Genomic DNA, 19,505 nt, shown 5'->3' with positions numbered 1-19,505 from the left:
ATGGGGCCCACCCCCCCCCGAGGGACCCCCGCAGGTCGGCTTCCCGGGCCGAGTACTATGACAGCAGCTACGCCAACAGGCCATACTCCAGGTGAGAGCTGCCTCACTCAGCCATGCTCGCGCTGAGCCCCCTCCTTGTAAACCCTTTAAAAATAAGATTTGACCACTTCACAGCTCTCGTGGGTTTGCCACATGGGTGCTGCCCTCGTCACAAGCACGGACAAAGTGGCGAGCAGCAGCCAGCTGCGGGCTCAGAAGGGCCGTGCCTGATTAGGGGATGTCCAGCTATTAAAGCAGCCCCTGACTTCTATATTTAAGGCTGCGTAGCAGTCGTGGCTCCAATTTCTTCTTACAGCTGTGACTTCAGTGGTTGCTGTTTTACAGGCTTCGTCTTGGTTCCAAGGTACATTTTTCCTGAAGGTTTGATTAAATGCAGATCTTTTTTACCAAGTGCAAGGTGAACAATAAAATTACAAATGGTAATATAGGAGCAAAAGGGAGCTTGCAAGCTCAGCTGCTGAAACAGCGGAGGGTGGAAGGATAAAATGTGGGCTAGAGGATGCTCTTGGTGCTGAGAAAGAGCTTTGAGCGCTCCAGCAAATTGGGGATGATTTGCCTGAGTTATTGCCCCCTGCGAGTTATGGTGTGGACACGCAGGGTTCTGTGCTGAGGCTGTACGATGCTCGCACCGGGAAGGGGGGTGTTGCGTGGGGCCAACCAAATCTCTGTGTAAATAATAAGGTTTAAGGTATGTGAGTGCTGGGTGGGGGTGGATTAGACTGGGGCTGGGCTCTGGCACAGAGGAAGACCTGCTGAGCTGTGTGGTGGACATGGCAACCCTAGAGCTTGGCGGAGAAGGTGCTTCTGGGGGACCTCTCCTAAAATGTGGGTGAAAGTTGATGCCCATGACCAAGTCCACACCACAGAACTGAAATTTGGCATCTCCTAAAACTGCAGGGCACGGCTTTCTCATAGATGGAGATGGGAAAGTATCCAAGCCTCCTGCTGCTCCTTCCAGCTGTGATGCTGGACCAATTTCTGACCCTGCTGCTGAGCAGGGCACTTGGGCAGGGGACCTGACTTTATTTCCAACACCCATTCTGCCTCCAAAGCTCCTGTCCAGGCCGCGAGTCTAACCCTAGATGTGGTCCAGAATTTGCAGCAGTGCCGTTTCTTTCTCAGATTAAGTGTGTTGTGTTGCATTTCAGGCAAGGGTATGAAGACCCCCACTGGCAGTATCCAGCAGCCAGCTACAGGGATGACTACACCTACCAAAGCCACCAGTGGTCACCAAAGCCAGTGGCCTGGCAGGATGACAGAGGTACGGGCTTATCCTTTGGGTCTGGGGATGGAGGTAACTTGCTTGCAGGAGAAGAGGCGATGCTTTCTCCAGGATGGGTTCTTCTCCCAGGGCTTGCACATCTTCAGGGCTTTTTCCTGCCCACAATCCTGGGCCATCGGTGCTGTTCTCCCCGTGCAGCACTGCCCTCAGTTTGCATTTTGGAAATGTGAGCAGGAACTAGGTGCACCCAAGGGAATGTATGATCTCCATCTCCATGGCTAAAAACCTGTGTAATTCCCAGTTCCAGGCTGAACTCGATGCTGATGGTGCTGTGTGATCAGGGTGGCCAGGGCCTCATTTTTGCTGTTTCTGGAGTTCCTGGGCTGAAGAAGAGGGGAGGGAAGAAAAGGACATCAGTGCTGCGTTGGCAAACGAGCATAGGGCTTTATCATGCCTCCAATGTGTTGGGCTAATTTGGAAGCAAATGGGGTGTGCATGGAAAATTGCCTGACTCATTGCTTTTCTTTTGCAACGTCATTCTGGCTTGTTGCTGTAGAGGGGCAATGCTAAATCTCTATTCTTTCTCTAGAGCGGAGACAGGGAGAGCCTTACGGCAAGAGTACCAATTACCGGGACCAGCACTACTACAGGGGTTACCACCCCAACCTGGCCATGAACCCCCCGGAGCAGGACAAGTAAGGGGGAGAGTCTGGGCATCACCTTGTGCAACCATCTGCCACAAAATTAGTAAGTTTGTGGCTGGCTGCAGAATCTGTGACCTTCAAGGTGTCTCCTTTTGCTCTCGTCTGCAGGATGCAGACCCATGACTCTTACGAGGAGAGCTACGTCTCGGCTGGCAGGATGGAGTGGGCAGGGGGTGAAACCCTCAGCAGCAATTTGGGGAAGGCTGGTGGCCAGCCCCAAGAGGTAACCTCAAAATGGGCAGGGGTTGGAGGACAAAAGGCTTGGGGATCTCCCAGAGATTTTGGGAGCAATCCATATGTCCCTCCTCCAGCTGGGAAGGAGGCTGAGGAGAAAAGGGCTGCTTTGCTGTTACCCTCAGTGCTTAACAGTCTCCAGGGATTATTATAGTGGGTTATTAGTATTTATGAACTCTCCATCTGCTGGGCTGTTGTTCCCCAGGCACAGGGCTGTACACCGCTCCCGCACAGGGCCAAGAGCAGGAGAGAAATCCAGGCTTGGTGGGATGCTCTTCTGCATCGTCCCGAGGTAGCCAAAAGCGGTGTGTGGTTGTCAGCTCTGTCCACCAAGTCCTGCTTCATCATGCTTGTGTCCTGATCACTGTATTTTGCCAAGGGCAAATTAAAAGATCAAATCAAAGCTGCTGTGGTGTTTTTGCTCCTGGGCAAAGATTTTTTGGGTTCTCAAGCCCCGTCTGCTGGCTGTGTTGAGGAGTCTGTGTTAAGGCTAGGAAAGTTGTTGGGCTAGACTGGTAGCTGATGTGAATTATTTTAAAAGCCATTGAGTATGACCAGGGTATGTGCCATGATGAACCTCTGATGCTGAAGGGCATGAGCTGCTCAAATGGGAATCGGCTGGGCTGTGCTTCTCCTGCTGGGCACTTTCATGGAGCAGCAGAGCCTGTCCCACTGTTTGGGGGAGCAGAAAAGCAGCGATGTCCCATCCCTAGTTTCACAGCTGGGTTTGTGTTTTCTCCCATCCTTGCAGCCCTTGGGACAGTCCAGTATGCTCCTGCAGTACCGCGAGTCGGGGCTCAGCTCCAGCAGCTCTGAGCTCAGCCAGTACATCCATGATAGTGCCGACCACTACGACTCAACGCTATCAGGGACCTGGAGCCCAGCACAAGCAGGTGAGGTGTGATGGGGCCCTGGCCCCATCTGTCAAGGTGGAGAGCAAGGAAATAAATGGCTGGTGTTAGGAGATTTGCTGCAGATCGCAGGTCGGTCCTTTCCTGGAGGAGGTTGTGCAGGCGCAAGGCATGACTGGGGGGCTGTGGAGTGGGTCCATGGTCTGGAAGCTCTGCTCTGGTAGGTGCAGGAGCTGCCACACATGCCTACTGCTTTAGGGGACAGTTCTTGCATAGGAGGGTCAGTGGAGGTTTACTTAAGTTGGGGGGCCAGGTTGGGACCTGGTTGTGTCCTCCATAGTGGAGGTGGTATGGGGTCAGGGTGAGGGGACTCATGGTGGCCTATGTGTTGTTGCAGGGGGGCACTTGGTGTCCAACCTGGCCCCGGTCGTACCACTCAAGTTCTTGCTGCCGCACATGGCAGTATGCTTTGGAGCCAGAGGCCAGCTGGTGCTGGTGTGTCCCCACCGCCCTGCCGAGGGGCAGCTAGCCCACGTCGAGTTGCACAGCCTGGAGGTATGCCACAGCCCAGCACCCAGACCACCCTCGATCCCCTTGCTGGAGTAGGTCCTTTTGCCCTGAGGGATGCAAACACCCTTTGTCACCCAAACAGCCTCCTTAGCAGCCTTCCCATCCCCTGATGCCTTCTTATCTCCAGCCCACATGGACCCTTGAGACTGCATCATGCCAGCCTGTGCCTGGGCACTGCTTTCAGCCTTCGGGCCCCTCATCCTGCTCCTTCAGCTCCATAACCCTTTGTCATCTGTGACCTGATCACAGTGATCCCTTCTGATAGGGACAGATGTTGTCCATACCTCACTGAAGGATAATTCTGCTCACCCTTCTGAGGTGCTCCAATACAGAGGCCATATCCATCCCCTGAGTCTACCACAGTGTCTCAGTCTCCTATTTTGCCATGTCAACAGGCATTTCTTTCCTGGACCTTAACATTGGGGTCCATGTGATGGTTTAGGGTCTATGTGCTGGGGTTACCTTAAGACAGCGCAGAGAATGGGTTCACCAGCACCGTTGAACCCTTGGCCAAGGTAGTGACTTGCAGCTTACCCAGCTGGGGCTGTCCTGATTTCTGAAGTCCAGCTGCTGAATTTGCTCTTGTTTTTTAGGTAATCCTTCACGACACGAAAGAGCTGGAGGAGCTACGAGCCTTCCCAGGGCCCTTGGCCAGGTATGCTGCACCAGCAGGTCTAGGATCTGTGTCCTCCTGGCTGTGCTGGCATGGCTGGCCTGGAGGCACCTCCCCTTTGGGAGGACACATGAACTCAAAGCAGACTTTAGGGTCCCCATGGTTTTGAGATACCTGCAAAGGCCAAGTCTAGGTCCAGATTGGGAGCCCAGCCCCTTTGCTGCTGTGTATGTTGGGTGGATTGTGGGAGATTGTGGGTTTTTTTGAATGTTCATAGGGTGTGAGTTTAGTGTGGTTTGTATGTCTGACCTTATTTTGGACTCGTGTCCCAGAAAACTGATCTTTGGGAGCATGGCAGGGTCAGACCCAGTATGCACCTTCAACCAGTGTGAGCCTGGGGATGAACCATGACACATTGCATCAGGTTGTCTCTGTATCGTTCTGGTTACACCAGCATGTAGCATGGCAGGGTCAGACCCAGTATGCACCTTCAGTGTGAGCCTGGGGATGAACCATGATGCATTGCATCAGGTTGTATCTGTATCGTACTGGTTACACCAGCATGCCTTCTGGTCACTCATGACCAGAGCGGGGAGAGGAAAGGAGTGTGCAGACAGAGGAAAACAATTTACTGAGGAAAACCATTTACTGAGCAAAAGAGCTTGTGATGCCCGGAAGCTGGGTAGAAGACCTAGAGTTTACCACCTGTGCTGAAGGGGACGTTGGGAACCTGCATATGATACATTGGTGTGATTGAGTCGGGATCAGCATCTCCATCCCCAGTCCCTCGCCCCTGGCTGATATTGCATCTCAGCCACCCTTTCTTTCCAACTGGCTGATTATTTTATTGTAAGATGGCAGTTCTGCCTGGCTTGCACATAGCTTAAAGCTTTCTGCTTCTGTTTCAGACCCAAAGGGTTTGTGTGGTCACAAGCGTGTCTTTCTCCATGCACTATGCCAGTTAAATAAAGCTACTGCCTGTACATGTGCCTGCTCCTGCAGCCTTGGACAGCCACAGCTGTAACAGCAGCACAGCAAAGCAAAACTGAGGTTCTTTGTGAATGGATGGATGAAAATATTATCAGGAGGGCAGAGAGAGGGTTTGAGAAGCACTCTGCACCCCTGAAACACAGAAATCTGCAGAGTCATAATAATGATAAAATTTAAGCATTTTTGATCTTGGTGTGGCTCATGTGGTAGGTGGTCGTTGGCATCTTCTGTCCTCCATCTCTCATTTTGAATCTTTGACATCCTTATCAGTGAACCTGGGGATGCTTTGCGTTTGAATGATGTCCTAGATTGCTTTGCCTTGGGTTTCTTTTGATGCCTTTCTTTGCTGCTGTAGGGAAGATCTGCGCAAGGTGGATGTGATGACATTTTGCCAGCAGAAGATAGACACGAGCTGTGATCTTTCAACACAGGGAGGCAGAGATTCATCTCTTCTCTGGAAACTCCTGGTCCTCCTCTGCCGGCAGAATGGGGTAGGTGTCCCATGGAAGGGACTGACCTTTTTGATCTTAGAAGTGAGACAAGTTATATGCCCCTTAATTGCCTCTTGATCCAGTCGCTATTTTCGTGTGTGTGTGTGTGTACCTTTAAAGCATCCCATTCCCATAGTGGTATCAGTTTGATACCACCTGGATATTTGGAGTAAGCCCTTCTCTGTGATAGCTTTTCACCCTGGTGAATTACCAACAAGCCAGTGCTATAGCAGCTGCGAAAGGGACTGGTGCCACCTTTGTTGAGGAGCCAGCACTTATGCTTAAAAGGGGATTATTCCCTTAACCCAATGAAATCCACCCAATCTAATTGGTGGCTGCTTGTTGGAAGCGCAGAAGATCTTCAGAGCGAGTGCTGTGAAGGTCTTGCCAGTTGTGCCGAATCCTTTGCCCTCCAAAACTGCGAGCTGGTGGCCAAGGCTGGTCTTGCTGGGGACACATGCTAGGATGAGGATACAATTATAAGGATGCCGAACTGGAGGTGCCGTCAGCCTTTGCTCATGGGGCAGCCTCCATGGGCCTCGTTCCTCCCCTTCCCTTTTGCAGTCCATGGTGGGCTCAGACACGGCTGAGCTGCTGATGCAAGACTGCAGGCGCTGGGAGAAGTACAAGAGACAAAACCCTGCGGCAAACCTGATTGGCCTGACAGATGATGAGTGGACGTCGCGTCAGCCGGGGACACTGGACCTCATCACGGGAGAGGTCCCTCCTGTCGTGGAGACGCAGGCACAGATAGTGGAGAAGTTCACGAAGCTGCTCTACTATGGCAGGAAAAAAGTAAGTAAGTGGTGTGAGCGGGATTCAGGCCACAGGGAGGACTTTTTTTTCTTGGCCCTTTTGGCCTCTTCAGGCAGGTTTTAAAGGGAAGAGGAGTCAAGAGGTGCCCTGTGGTTGTGGGATCAACACTTCAAGTTGTGTTTGTACAACAGGGCTTATGGCAATGATTTCCTACCATTGGGACCTGGGATGGGGCCCCAAGTGAAGACAAGATGCAGAAGCTTTTACCAGCACCGTGGATTTAGTTGCAGCTATGTGATCTCAAGGGATACTGAAGGCACAGGGAGAGAGGAGAGCTGGATGCAGAGAAATTGGGTGCCCAGGCTGGGATCCTGCAGTAGCAGCATTGAGAACTAACAGATAGCACAGGCCTGGAAATCTGGGAAAGGCAATATTGCTATGGAAGTCCCAGTTCTTGTCATTGGGCAAGGTAGAAAGATAAGGGGGCCTTTGTGAACGAGGAAGAATTTTTTGGAAGGTATTATTTAAAGTCACAGCAGTTATCGGAGCTCTTCTCCAAGCTGGGTGAGCAGAAGGTCCCCTGGCAGCAGAGGAGGGTAGGGGAAGCAGAGTGAGTGCAAACCCTTTTTCTTTTCCACTTTGGCTGCAGGATGCTCTGGTCTGGGCCATGAGAAACCAGCTGTGGGGCCATGCTCTCTTCCTCTCCAGCAAGATGGACCCTCGGACCTACAGCTGGGTGCTCACCGGGTATGTATGATGCTCTGTGGCTGCTTTGCCAAGCCTGTTATCCTTTTGGGTGCCCTCAGCCCCAGTGCACTGAAAAAAGAACATTGATTTCAGCTGGACCCTTTCAGAGGGGGCAAAAGGGGGAGAGGGGCACATATCCAGATGGGCCTGAGTCCTTTGGGCTTCCTGGTGGACAGGAGAAACAAAGTGGGGGTTGGAAAGCAAAAGGAAAGGCATTTTCTGGAGATGTGGGGATGGATTTATTCTGAGCCTTTGGGCTTGCCCTTGCTGCCCTAGCAAAGGCAGCCATCGGGGTAGGGGGAGCTGAGCCATCTTCACAGTGATCCAGCCTGGTCTGAGCTGTTCATCCCACTTGTATGAACATTTTCTTGTGGAATTAACGTACTTAGTCTGGATTGGGTTGATCCCTTCAGGGAGAGTTAAGCAGAAATTTTCTGTCTTGTGCAACCCAAATCCTTTTAAGGAGGTTTTATCCAGCGTCGTCCTGGAGACTTGCCTGCTCTGGAAGTAATGCAGATCATCAGCCTGGTGGGCTGATGATCCTTTCTGGCTTTTCCATGAAGCCCCTCAGGACACTGCTTTCATGGAGTGTTTGGGACGTGCCTTTGGAGGTGAATGAGGGTTTGGGGTCCCAACATGGCAGCCCTGTCTCTGCTGTCTCCTCACAGGTTCACCAGCACGTTGGCCACCAATGACCCCCTGCAGACCCTCTTCCAGCTCATGTCAGGAAGGATCCCTCAGGCAGCGCTGGTCCGTGAGCAAGAGGCTGGCCCGGGCACGGGTAACCCTGTGCTGTCACCTGCCTGTGACACCCACCTTGTGATGACCATCTCTGCTCACCTCCAGTCTCCTCTTGTCTCCCTCCAGTGCTGTGGTGATGCCACGTGGGGAGACTGGAGGCCCCACCTGGCTGTGCTGTTGTCCAACAAGGTTGGAGACATGGAGCTGAACTACCGAGCCATTGTCACCATGGGAGACACTTTGGGTGAGCTGAGGCCTTTGTGAGCAATTACGTTCCTGCTGTCTTGTAGTAGTGGGTGGACACCTGCAGTGCCACTGTGCATGTCCATGCAGGCATGGATGTATGTTGGTGCTGAGATGGGGTGTGCATGCCTGTACCCCTAGAGCTGCAGTGCCTGTGTGATGGCAGGGATGAGGTGTTGATGGATCCTGCTGCCCTTTGGGCTGGCAGATGAGTCAGGCTCAGGCGCATCCATTAGCTGCTCTTTTGGAGACACCTGGAACGGCTGGACCCAGGGAGGGCATATGGAACTGCAGGGACTGAGACTTGGTCCCGGTGGTGGGGACTTTCATGGATTTTGTACCAATAATGGCACCCTGCAGAGCTGGAGCTGGACCCTGCTCAGGCTCCCTGGTCCTTCCACTGAACTGAAACCCCCTCCTAGGTACAGAAAGCTGCAATCAGGGAAAACAGACAAAAAACAGGGAGAAGGGAGGGATCAGGGTCTGCATAGACAGGGAAGAAAAGTGGTGTGGTTTGGTTTGGGTTTCCATGTGAGCTTGGGAGCCCCCAAAGCAACTCTGACCACGTGGTGACTTCTCTTTCAGGACTAAGTGTTTGTCTCTTTCCTTCCCTCCCTCCTCCCCTCCAGCTGGCAAGGGAGCAGTCGAAGCAGCTCATTTCTGCTACCTGATGGCAGATATTCCTTTCGGTTACTTCGGAGCAAAGGCAGACCGCATGGCTCTGCTGGGCAGCAGCCACCGGTGAGCGAGCCCAGGAGGTGGTGCTCTTGCCAGAGCGACGTGTCTCAGCTTCTCCCCATCCCCAGGATCTCACTTTTATGCAAAAGCAATCCCTGTTTGTTGGTTTTCACTGCTCTCAAGGTCAGCTTTGCTCTGGGCCTTTCCAGCTGCAGGCTGGCACGGTGGTGGAGCTGTGAATCTGTGTGGGGGGCTGTCTGGGGAGAGAGCTCTGCTCCTGCTTGCTGAACCTACCCCTCTCCTCTGCAGTCAGGCGTTTGCCCAGTTTGCCAGGACGGAGGTCATCCAGCGGATGGAAATCTTTGAATACTGCCAGCAGCTACGGCAGCCCAAATCCTTCCTGCTCCCCTTCCAGGTAGCGGAGATTGCACAAGCACATCTGGTGCAGCAGCTCAGACCTGCCCCAAAACCTGCATCCATCCCCCTGAAGCCAGGGAATCAGGCTGCTCTCCAGGGCTTGTCCCCTTGCTGGGCTTTGGGAGCGATGGGGAGGCTGCCCTGGCCAAGGGGTGAGCTCCTCCAGGGCAAGGCTTTGGGCAGGTTTTGGGGCACAGTGTGTTTGAACAGTGCGTGCTCAGGTCTGGCTCCCCTCCTTCTCCCCGGGTAACAGAGAGGCTTTTCATACAGCAAAGAAGCACCCGGCTGCTGCTGCCTCAGGTGCTACACAAATCGGATGGATAAATGAAGACGGTGGGCTGGCCTTGCAACTGTACCACGGTTCTGGGGAGTGCGGCTGGGCTGCCCCATGGGGATGGGTGAGGTGTCCCCAGGTTGCAGGTGACCTCTGGGGGATGAGACCCATGACCCAGGGTGTTCTGAGGCACCCCGGGATGATGTGCCAGCACCAGGGCAGGGGGGACTTGCGGGCACAAGCGTCTCCTCACTTACCTACATCTGCTCTGCTTCCCTCTCCTGAGGTGTACAAACTCCTCTATGCCTCTCGCCTGGCCGACTACGGGCTCCCAGCCCAGGCCCTGCAATACTGCGAGCAGATTGCCACCGCGCTCCTGGACCAGGATCCAGCCAGCCACCCCGTCCTAGCCCGGCAAGTGATGAAGGTGAGTCTCGTATCCCCCTGCATCTCTGGCAGGGTGGTACCCATTTAAGAACCGGTGCACTGGGAAGCATCCTCGAGGTTTCCCTGTGGCCAGGGGAGCTCTGAGCAGCCCCCCCAGGGTTTGCTGCCTGGCATGTGCTGAGCATGGCAAAGCCAACACCTCCACAGGATCTCTAATACCCATGGATTTAGGGTGGAAAACAAAGGAATTGTGCTGATTGCCAAGTTAGGAGCAGAGTTATTTGGAAGCAAAGGATGTTTTCTATTCTGGAGGGGCTTTTTGAACTTCTAAATGGAACAGACTTAAGAAGCTGAAGTGTGAGTGTTTGACATTTCCCCTCCAGCACATCATCCTACAGTTGCATTTACCTGCCGGGGGCTCTTTTGAGGTGACAGAAAATCCGAGCCTGTCCCAGCTTGTAGCTCTGAGCCCAGCTCCTCCGCTTCATGAGCGGGGTGCTGGGGCAGGGAGGGGAGAAGCAAAGTGTCCCAGGTCCCCCGAAGCAGGTTGGGCTCTCAGGAAAGCGGGTCAGCCCGCTCCACGAGCATCACTGGGGCAGTGCTGAGGCTGCTTGAAGCCTTCCTCAGCAGTGCTGTGTGATGAGGGGCAGCAGGGATGCCTGTCTGAAGCAGTTTCTGTAGAAATTGCCCAGAACTCGGCTGGCATGCCCCCCCCGCCCCCCCCTCTGAAACCTATTTACTGTCTAACAGCCTCTCGGATCTACCGTTCTGCTGGGGATAATGCTTCTCCTGGGAGAAAACACTTTTATCTGAAAAACTAGTGCATTCATAGACACTCTTGTCTTTGATGTTTTAGTCTGTGTTACAAATTATGATACACATTAGTGTTTGATTAAGACTTCCCCTCTTTTGAAGCTGGGGACCATATACAGCCAGGTGCTGGTTCATTAATATTGGATCAAAGTGCACATTAGCTTTTGGATTAAACATTCCCCCCATTTAGGAGTAATCATGCTTATAATTTCCTCTTTCCTGCGATTGATTTAGGATGAACACATGTGTGTTTGCAAAGAGACGGGATGGTGGGGTCTGGTAGTGCAAGCTCCTGGCTGGCTACTCTGCTTGCTGTGGCTGGGCCCTGTCCTGAGCTGGGCTCCAGCTGCACGGGTCCTGTCTCACTGTAACCTCCTGGAGGTGGGAAGTTTTATTTTCTGCTGGTTTAGACTGTTTTGAACAATTTTAGGAATAGGAAGAAACAACCAGTGTGGGCTGGGGGGGGATAGCTGAGACCTGTGTGGCCACGGAGAGTGGCTGAGCTGCAAAGTCACCTCTGGATAGCTTTTGGTGGCCCTTGATGAGGCAGCCCTGTAGCAAAGCATGGAAGATAAATGACCGCAAAGGAGCTAGGAGGGAGCTTGATAAATTCCCAAGAAGTGGGTCGATACCGGTAAGAGAAAATTCAGCAAAGGCTCGGATGAAGAACGGTGCTTTGGGTGAGCGTCATCTCCCCTTATCCAGCTGTCTTAAAACTGGACCCTTGTCTAGGCAATTTGTCCAGGCTGACTTAGGTCTGCAGGGAACCCTCCATCGCACCCTGGGCCGTGGGTTGGGTCACCCCAGAAGAGCTGCTTGCTCCGCTGACAGTAGCTGGAGCCCCATGTCATGGGGATGGCCGCAGCCAAGGCGGCGTGGACCCCTGCCTTGCAGGAGAAATTAAGCATGCAGAAGCAATACTGCAGAGAGGGACCTGGGGGAGATAGTGGAGCATGGAAAAAATACCAAGCAGCAACATAACAGGATGCTGTTGCAAAAAAGAAAAAAAAATCCAATGTTATAGTGTTATTCTGGGCTGTGAGAGTAAGAACGGCGTGTGTGAGACAAGGAGGTGATAATCCCCCCATGCTTGGGTCTCGGGGGTCTTGGCTGGGGCACTGTGCCCTGTTTGGGATGTGGTACTTGGAGACAGGGCTGAATTGGAGCAAGTGCAGAAGGGAAGAGCAGGGGTGATAAGAGACTGAGAGGAAAATGACCTCCGAAGAAGGCCTCGGGGTTATTTTTTTTTTTTCCAGGCAAGATATGCTGGGGAAGGGGTATGGGGGATGTGATAACAGCCCTCTGACACGCAGGAGGCTGCTTTTCAAGGGATGGTGCCTGATTGTCCCCACCGCTTCCGCAGGAGCGGGAATCGAGAGGCTTAATTTGCAGCAGGGAAGATTTCACTTAGATATAAAGAAAAAACTTTCACTTTAAGGACATCAAGCATCAGGACAGGCCTGGGAGGCTGTGAATCTTCTCCTTGGAGATTTTTAAGTGCAAATCAGACAAACACAGGCTGCATGGGCTGGTGTGGGCACGCAGGATTTTCTTGAGCAGATGGATCAGGTAGCCTCGGAGGGTCCCTCCCAACCCTGTATTTTTCTGTGTGATTATTAGTGATGGTGATGCTTGTTGCAAAGCTGGGTGAGGAAACGGCTGGGTGAGCCCTTAGCTCAAACCCTACCAGCTCCCTTCCATCCTCGTGGGGCAGGTACAGGGCTGGTGCACAGCCCTGGGAGCTGGGCTGTTCCCAGAGTTCCTGCTGGGGTGTCCTGCAAACCCACTGTGCCCCGGGCTGGCTGTCAAGTGGGATTAAAGGTGCTCACTTACCTCGGAGGAGAGAAGGATGGTACCAGTTACCTGCCTCTCTGATGTGAAGCGCATCTTTGACGTTGGTACTTTGACATCTCTGTGGAGATGGCTGAGATAGCCCTGCTGGGAGTCTCTCTGCGGGGCACGGCACCTCTCCACAGCAATGCAGGAGAGGGATTAAATCTTGCACAAGAGGCTGGTGTTATTTTAACCACTGTATTATGAAGAAGTGCAGCTCTGGTGCTATTTTTCCCCGGGCCTGTGTACCGCCCACGTGCAATTGCTGCGAGGGTCAGTCTCTCCCCCATGAAGCTGAGATGTGTGACGAGCCCCATTGCCCTCCTGGCTCTGCAGCTAGCTGAGCGGCTGAAGCTCTCTGACCCGCTGGAGAGCCCAAAACAGGCCCAGACGCTGGAGCCCGACTGGCTGGTACAGCTCCGAGCCTGCTGCCTGCAGTGGGAGGTAAGAAGGAGCAGGGATGCTGGGGGGCAGCTGGTCAGTGCTGTAGTTTGTCTGTGCGAGCATCTTCCTTTCCTGCCCTGAATCCGAGGGGATGGGTATGGAGGTTTGAAGGCAGCTGTTATCCAGGCACCTTTCCCCTTGGTTTGTGAGCTCACACATGTGGTCTCTGCTGTGGGACCTGCAGGAGCAGGGGGGGTGGCAACACCCCAGGGTGCAAGCAGCGAGGGCTGCATGGGGCAAAATGCTCCTCATCTTGGCTCAAGGAGGCAGTCAGGGGCTGGTGGGTGAATTATGATCTCCTCTTGTGGTGAGGATATTGCAGAGGACACTGGCAGGGCATCACCTTGCAGACGTGTGCCTTCAGGTCCTTTAACTGTGGTCTGGTCCCGGGATTAATGTTCTTCATTCAGGTTTCATGTCTGCTTTTGGTTTTGTGCCCTTTTCTGTCTCCAGTTTCCCCCCCTGCCTGCTCTCAGCAGGGCAGCGGTGCTGCAGCCCCCTTTGCTTGCTGGGAAAGGGCTGTGACTGTGCTGCTATGGGTCTCATCTGTAACATGGGCTCCTGCAGCCTGGGGTGGATCATGAGCCCCAGACCCACAAGCACCACACTTTCCTTTACACAGGCTTCTTGGTTCCCTTAGTCTTTGCCCTCTGCCATCCTGTTTTCCCTCTGACTCCTCTCAGGTGGAAGATGACCCTCCAGAGGTGGCACCCGCTCAGCCAGGGCTCTCCTGGACTCCTGCATCGATGTCAGGTAAAGAAAAGGAAGCAGCAGGTTGCAATCACTGCAGCAGGCTTCTCCATACGTGGGGTTGTACTACCACAGGCTGGGAGGCAGCTGCTCCCTGCTGCCCAGAGCATTTCTCAGCAACTGCTTGTTCCTTTTACACCCCCCCAGAGCTCAAAATTTTGCTCCTGCCTGGATGCATCCCTCTGATGTGGGGCTGCTGGGGTTGGGCTGCAAACAGAGGGGTTGATGCTCATGGCCTCCATATGAAGTCTGAGTTTTGGGTCTAATTACCACAGCTTCAGGAGTCCCTGTGGGCACTGTGGGAGGAGAAGGGTGACCGGGGACGGGCAGCTGGACGAAGCACATGCCTCCTGGCCAAGCCTCAGGAGTGATGGCCCCATTCCCAGGCAGTCCTCTGAGGATGCAAATTGGAGCTGAACTAAGGGGATTTCACACTTACAGAGCAAAAGATTTGGGAAGGAGCTCATCCCTTTGTGTGCTGGGCTGCAGCACGCCTGTTGGTGAAGCCGTAGAGCTTCCCCTTCCCCACTGCCTCTTTCATCCCTTTGCTTTGCCTCTTGGGGACCCCAACAGTCCTCTCCAGTGACAGTCCACCCAGAGGGTCAAGAGACATCAAGATGAGGGACGTGAGCCTCCCTTGGATGGCTGTCAAGGGAAGAGCTGGAGAGCTTTCCTTTCCTAGCTGGGCAGCATGTCCAGTGGGATGTCCCATTGAGGAGAAGTCAGGGGCTGGTGGCCCATTGGCATTGCTTCACAGCCACCTCCATCAGCAGGATGCCCTGGCACAGCCCACTGCTCCTCGCTGCTGCTCAGATCCAGCTTTCTGCTGGGAATGCTGGCACCGATGGGTGGAGAATAAAGGCTGGTGCAGACAGGATGAAACATGACCAATTCCTCCAAGCCATTTCTCCCCATCAGCTTTCCCTGCTGCTGCCAAATTCCTCTTCAAAGAGCTCTCCCAGGCAGTAAAAAGTATCATCAATCCTGATTGCCTTCTGCTGCTATCAGGGCTGGGGCTATGATCACCCTTTCCTGGAAAAAAAGTCACAGGTGTAATGGGATGGCTTCTCTGAGTGGCTGGGTCTGCTCCATGTGGTCTCCACAGCTCCCTTTCCTGATACTTGACCCTTTTGTTCATTGAGAAGGCCACCCAGGGTCACCATCTGAGGGACCTGCATGCAGAGAAAGCTGCCGTGGTGCTGAATTCATCCATCTTGGAAAGACAAAGCCTGAATCAAAGTGCTCAACTGGGATCCACCTGGTCATGGCAACCTCCCTCTCTATCCTTACAGCCTGGATGATCTTTTTCTGGCTGAGTTTGCCAGGCAATGTGGAGTAGAGCATCCACCATCTTCCCTGGGGATCTCGAGCACCTCCAGGCCATGGGGGAGCCGCTCATGGGTGCAAAGCCAACCCCGAGCGGGCTGGAAGTGATGCTGGCAGGCAAAGCGAAGGGATTTGTAGCACTGCATCCAAGAGGTGCCATGATCTGTCCCCAGGCTCAGACTCACGGGGTCTGGGTCCTGCCTGGCTGTGTCTCATGGCAATGGCCTAGCATGCTTCTGGCCGGAGGCTGGGGAGCTGGAACAAGCAGGACACGCAACTGCAACAGCAGTGTGCTGCCTGCACCATGTCTAACATCAGACAGAGCAATGTGCACGGGCGTGCATTAAATAAAACAAACACCACTTGCTCAATCTGCCTTTCAAACAAAAAAAACCCCAACCCTGAATAAATCTGCCTAAAGCAAGAAACTCATCTGTGGGCGCTCCCGTGGAGCAGTTTGGCTGTGGCTTCCCAGCCAATTTTCTCTCCTGCCTGGGGCATGCAGCAGGAGTAGAAGAAAAGGCTGGAGGCCCTGGGCTCCTTTGAACTGCAAGGCGGTTGCTGCTCCTGCTTGTTCTCTTTGCTTCCACAGCATTCCCCTTCCGAGGTCATTTGCAACCTCAGGCATGTTCCCGGGAGGTTCCCCCCTGTCTTTCACAGCCCACCTTCCTTGAAGCCTCTGAAAAGTCCCTGCTGCCGCACCATGCCCTACCTCCTCCCTCACCCACACGTCTTCCTGGGGGTCCCTCCTCACCCCCTTGGCTCCCACTGGTGTATAATGGCAAAGAGGAGAATTCTGTGCAATGACCTGGTGAAATATAAACACCGGAGTAAATGCCTGAGGTGTGGGTTTTTTCTTTTTGTGGTTTTTTTTTTTTTTTCCTTGCAGATGGAGGGCCTGAAGGCTACCAGTATGACCAGCAGTCCCAGCCCATGCCACCCCAGGGACCCAGCTCCCACGAGGACCTGTCTCTCCAGTCCCCAGCACCTGCTCAGGTTGCAGCATCGCCGGTGCTCGGTGTTCGGCAAGAGCTGCAGCCCACCGCGCTTGGCCCAGGGATGGCCACCCCTCCAGGAGGGGCTTTTGCTGAGCCCCTTCCACAGGTGGTGCCACCAGCAGGTAGGTGCTCTAGCCTTGTTTCTCTGCAAAAATACCTGTCCCCAGTTAGTAGCAGTGAGGTGGGGTGTCCCTCGGGGAAGTGTGATCCCCTACAACATGTGTGTCACTTCAGATGCTGCTCCTTGCCAGCGCTGTCTTCACCCAGGGCCTTGTTTCCCTCCAACCTTGTCCACACATGGAGCCACGCTTGCCCTGCTGCTGTGCATGCAAACTGTGTCCGGCAGCGCTGGCTGCCCTGGGCAGGTGGGGCTTCATTTTCAGAAGACCTTGCCCAAAGCAGCAAGGGAGGGCAGCTGTGGGTTGGTGGCAGTGCTGCTGCTTCCCTGACAGATGGGAAAACCAGCTTCATGTCCAGCAGCGCAGGGCAGGTTTTTGAGCTGCACCGATGCAGCCTTGTGGCTTACCCCCTCCCTGGTGCTGGTATGGACAGGGACAGGGTCCAGAGCAGTCTTTTGCCTCTCTTGGGGGGACATCTTGGCCAAGCGGCCTTGCTCCGGGGTGGGATGATAGAAGCACTGAAAATACCTCTGCCAGACATGGCAGGAGCTCCTCAGGCCAAACCCCGACTGTGTCCTTCTCTCTGTTCCACAGGAGAAGCTGGGGAGCCCTGGGGTGCTCCGCTGTCCCCCAGGGGGGTGCAGCCATCCCTCCCAGCAGAGCAGGTGAGTCAGAGGGGGCAGGGAGACCATCCTATTGGGGTTCCCGGGGGCATTTGGGCCTTGCTGGCTCATCCTTCTACGCATTTAGCTCACAGGCAAACCCCCTGTCATGGTGCCAGCCATCCCCTTAGGGCCCTGTCGGGTTAGGGTAGCCCTCTCCAGCCTCCTACCTCTGTGGCCATGGGCTGCCCACTGTGCCCCACTGTGGGTGCTATCCATCCCCACCTGCTGTGTAAGGGACACAGGGGTCCCCAAGGGATGCTATCCATTAAGCCTGGCATGGAGGAGTCCCAGGGATGCTCTGATCATACTTGGGGTGGCTCCTCTGGGAACACCAAGCGGCAGCTCTGATCTCCGATGCCAGGAGGAGTTAAAGGCAAGGGCTCGGACCATCTCTGAATGCTCCACCATATCCTTGGAAGACGACAGCCGGCCTTCCTCGGAGAGCACAGCTGAAGATGCCACCGAAGAGCCAGCACCAGCAGAGGCGGTGAAGCCGGGTGAGGATAAGGTGAGCGTACCAGAGCTGATGTGAAGCCTTGTGCTCCGAGCTTGCCTGTCCCCGATGCCTGCCGTGCCTGCCCTGACCTGGGCAAAATGATGCCTGCTCCTGGCTGGCACAGGGGGCTTCTGGGTGGCCGTGGCATCCTCCCCTTCTCATCCACTTCTGTTGACTGTGACAACCTCCATTTCCCAGAGCTCCGGGTTCAGGTGGTTTGGCTGGTTTCGGTCAAAGCCCAGCAAGGAAACATCTCCCAAAGCTGCGTCTGAGGTGGCCCCAGACTCCCCCACGCTAGGACCGCAGGTAGGGGACGAAAAGCTGTCCTGTCCCCGGGTGACACCCAGGGTTACAGCCATGGGGACGGGTGACACATCTCCCTCTTCATCCGCTATTCTCCCTCAGCCCTCGTGCAGATGGCTGGGCCGTGCCATTACACAGCAATTCATGGCCATAGCTGCTCTGTCTGGAGACAGAGCAGGACTGGGAGCGCTTTTAGCCTGGAAGTGAATCCTTGATTAATAATAATTGTAAATTTAAAAAGCCTCGCTCATCGGGAAGGTCCTCTGAGCGCTTGGTAAGCTCTGTGGGGATTGCTTGCCCTCCGCCGGAGCGGAAAGCAGCAGCTGTGAGCAGCACTGGTCAGGCAGGTGTTAGGAGCCGAAGGGAAGGAAAACCTCTTTAATTGGTAGCACAGCAGAGACCGGGAAGCAGCTGTGCATGGTTATCCCAGTCCTGGCTGAATCCTCAGGGTATCACATCCCCGATTGCAGGCTGATGTTAGATCCTCCATTGGAAGTTTCCTCCTGATTGAGAATGGCCTACAGTCCTGGAGCAGGAAATTTTGGGATATTCTTCCAAGACTAGCAGGAGATGAGGAACAGAGGGGGGAACCCAGGGACCCTGGTGGCCCCTTATGCTGTATGCAGGCTTGGAGTCCAGCCTAATTTTGAGCACTCTCTGGGTGATTTAGCTTTGTGACGGGGATTGCTTGCGCTGACTCTGCAGCTCCCTCTTAGATTGGGTGCCTGTAGCTCTTTGGGTACCTCTCCAGCAGGATGGGTGCAGAACAGTACCCCAAAAGTGTGGTGTGGTATCTGGTGCAGAGGTCTCCTCACCATGCAAGGAGCTTCTGCTCTAAACAGGGGGGTGCGGTTTCAGGAACGGACGTCGCCATCCCCGCTCGATGCTCCTCTCACATCTGGGACAAGCCCTTTGGCTCAGCCTCTGTCCAGAAACCCTGGTAAATGCTGCACGCGTCCCCTCTCCCCTCTCCCTGTCAGCCTTTTAGAAGCTGCGCCTCTTAATCTTAAGGGGTTTTTTTTTTTTCTTGTTGTTGTTGTTGCATGCCACAGGAGGAATGCAAGGTGAAAATACTTTTCCCTTTACTCCAGTGTCTATTGAGATGAAAGGCTCGTGGGATGCAGGCGGGGGGGAGTCAGCAGGAGAGCAGGTGAGGAGAGGAGGGAGGTGTATTTGTGTGTGATGGGGGGGTGTCCAAAATTGGGGGGTGCCCATTAAGTTTCTTTCCCTTCACTCCTTCCAGACTGGCTCCCACAAACCTCCCCCACCGGTGGGAACAGTCCCCCTCTTCAACCCTGCCCACGTCCCTCAGGTGAGAGCATCCTCCCGGGGTGTTGCTGGATAGGGCTGGGGGTAGCTCCTGGTTTTTGGGGAGATGCCAGATTGCCTGTAATCTGCTCTGGGCAGGGGGAATACAGGGGGGGGGATAGCAGCCCTTGGGTGTAAAAGTTCGGTATTTATAAGAAAATAAATGGAGGGAGGACAGTGGTATGGGGGGTGTGTGATGGAGGAGGGAAATGGGGGTGGTGGTGGAAGGGGAGAGGGGTTGCTTCTTGTAGGCCTACATTTTAGGCTACCAACCCTCCCTTTACACCATCTTTTTCTGCTTCCTAGCTCGCCGCTGCCTCTCGACCCAACCAACCCAGGTTGCTTTCCCAGCGGCGCTACCCCAACCCTCTGTGAGCGAAGAGATGGGGTGGGGGGATGTAGCAGAAAACAACAATTGAACCAAAATGGTGTTTGTGATTATTTTGAAAAGGGGGTGGCAGAGGTTGGGCCC

General features: G+C 54.2%; 1 protein-coding gene across 1 annotated transcript in view; it reads left to right on the top strand.

Moving 5' to 3' along the window:
• Positions 1-19,427, top strand: part of SEC16B (SEC16 homolog B, endoplasmic reticulum export factor) — a 19,467-nt gene extending 40 nt beyond the window's left edge. Inside the window, exons 2-26 of the mRNA XM_035898071.1 lie at positions 35-91; positions 1,209-1,321; positions 1,872-1,977; positions 2,095-2,209; positions 2,972-3,113; positions 3,469-3,626; positions 4,235-4,296; positions 5,600-5,735; positions 6,300-6,530; positions 7,141-7,238; positions 7,907-7,988; positions 8,106-8,223; positions 8,852-8,963; positions 9,210-9,315; positions 9,878-10,018; positions 12,961-13,068; positions 13,752-13,821; positions 16,034-16,264; positions 16,856-16,926; positions 17,288-17,434; positions 17,621-17,728; positions 18,584-18,665; positions 18,778-18,875; positions 18,969-19,037; positions 19,340-19,427. Coding sequence (XP_035753964.1) covers positions 35-91; positions 1,209-1,321; positions 1,872-1,977; positions 2,095-2,209; positions 2,972-3,113; positions 3,469-3,626; positions 4,235-4,296; positions 5,600-5,735; positions 6,300-6,530; positions 7,141-7,238; positions 7,907-7,988; positions 8,106-8,223; positions 8,852-8,963; positions 9,210-9,315; positions 9,878-10,018; positions 12,961-13,068; positions 13,752-13,821; positions 16,034-16,264; positions 16,856-16,926; positions 17,288-17,434; positions 17,621-17,728; positions 18,584-18,665; positions 18,778-18,875; positions 18,969-19,037; positions 19,340-19,408 — 2,830 coding nt within the window. The 3' untranslated portion in view covers positions 19,409-19,427. The remainder of the gene's footprint in view (positions 1-34; positions 92-1,208; positions 1,322-1,871; positions 1,978-2,094; positions 2,210-2,971; positions 3,114-3,468; positions 3,627-4,234; positions 4,297-5,599; positions 5,736-6,299; positions 6,531-7,140; positions 7,239-7,906; positions 7,989-8,105; positions 8,224-8,851; positions 8,964-9,209; positions 9,316-9,877; positions 10,019-12,960; positions 13,069-13,751; positions 13,822-16,033; positions 16,265-16,855; positions 16,927-17,287; positions 17,435-17,620; positions 17,729-18,583; positions 18,666-18,777; positions 18,876-18,968; positions 19,038-19,339) is intronic.
• The last annotated feature ends 78 nt before the right edge of the window (positions 19,428-19,505 follow it).

Source organism: Egretta garzetta, unplaced genomic scaffold (assembly GCF_000687185.1).
Source record: "Egretta garzetta isolate BGI_Z169 unplaced genomic scaffold, ASM68718v1 scaffold187, whole genome shotgun sequence".
NCBI lineage: Eukaryota > Metazoa > Chordata > Aves > Pelecaniformes > Ardeidae > Egretta > Egretta garzetta.
This window is presented reverse-complemented; position numbering and strand designations above follow the sequence as displayed.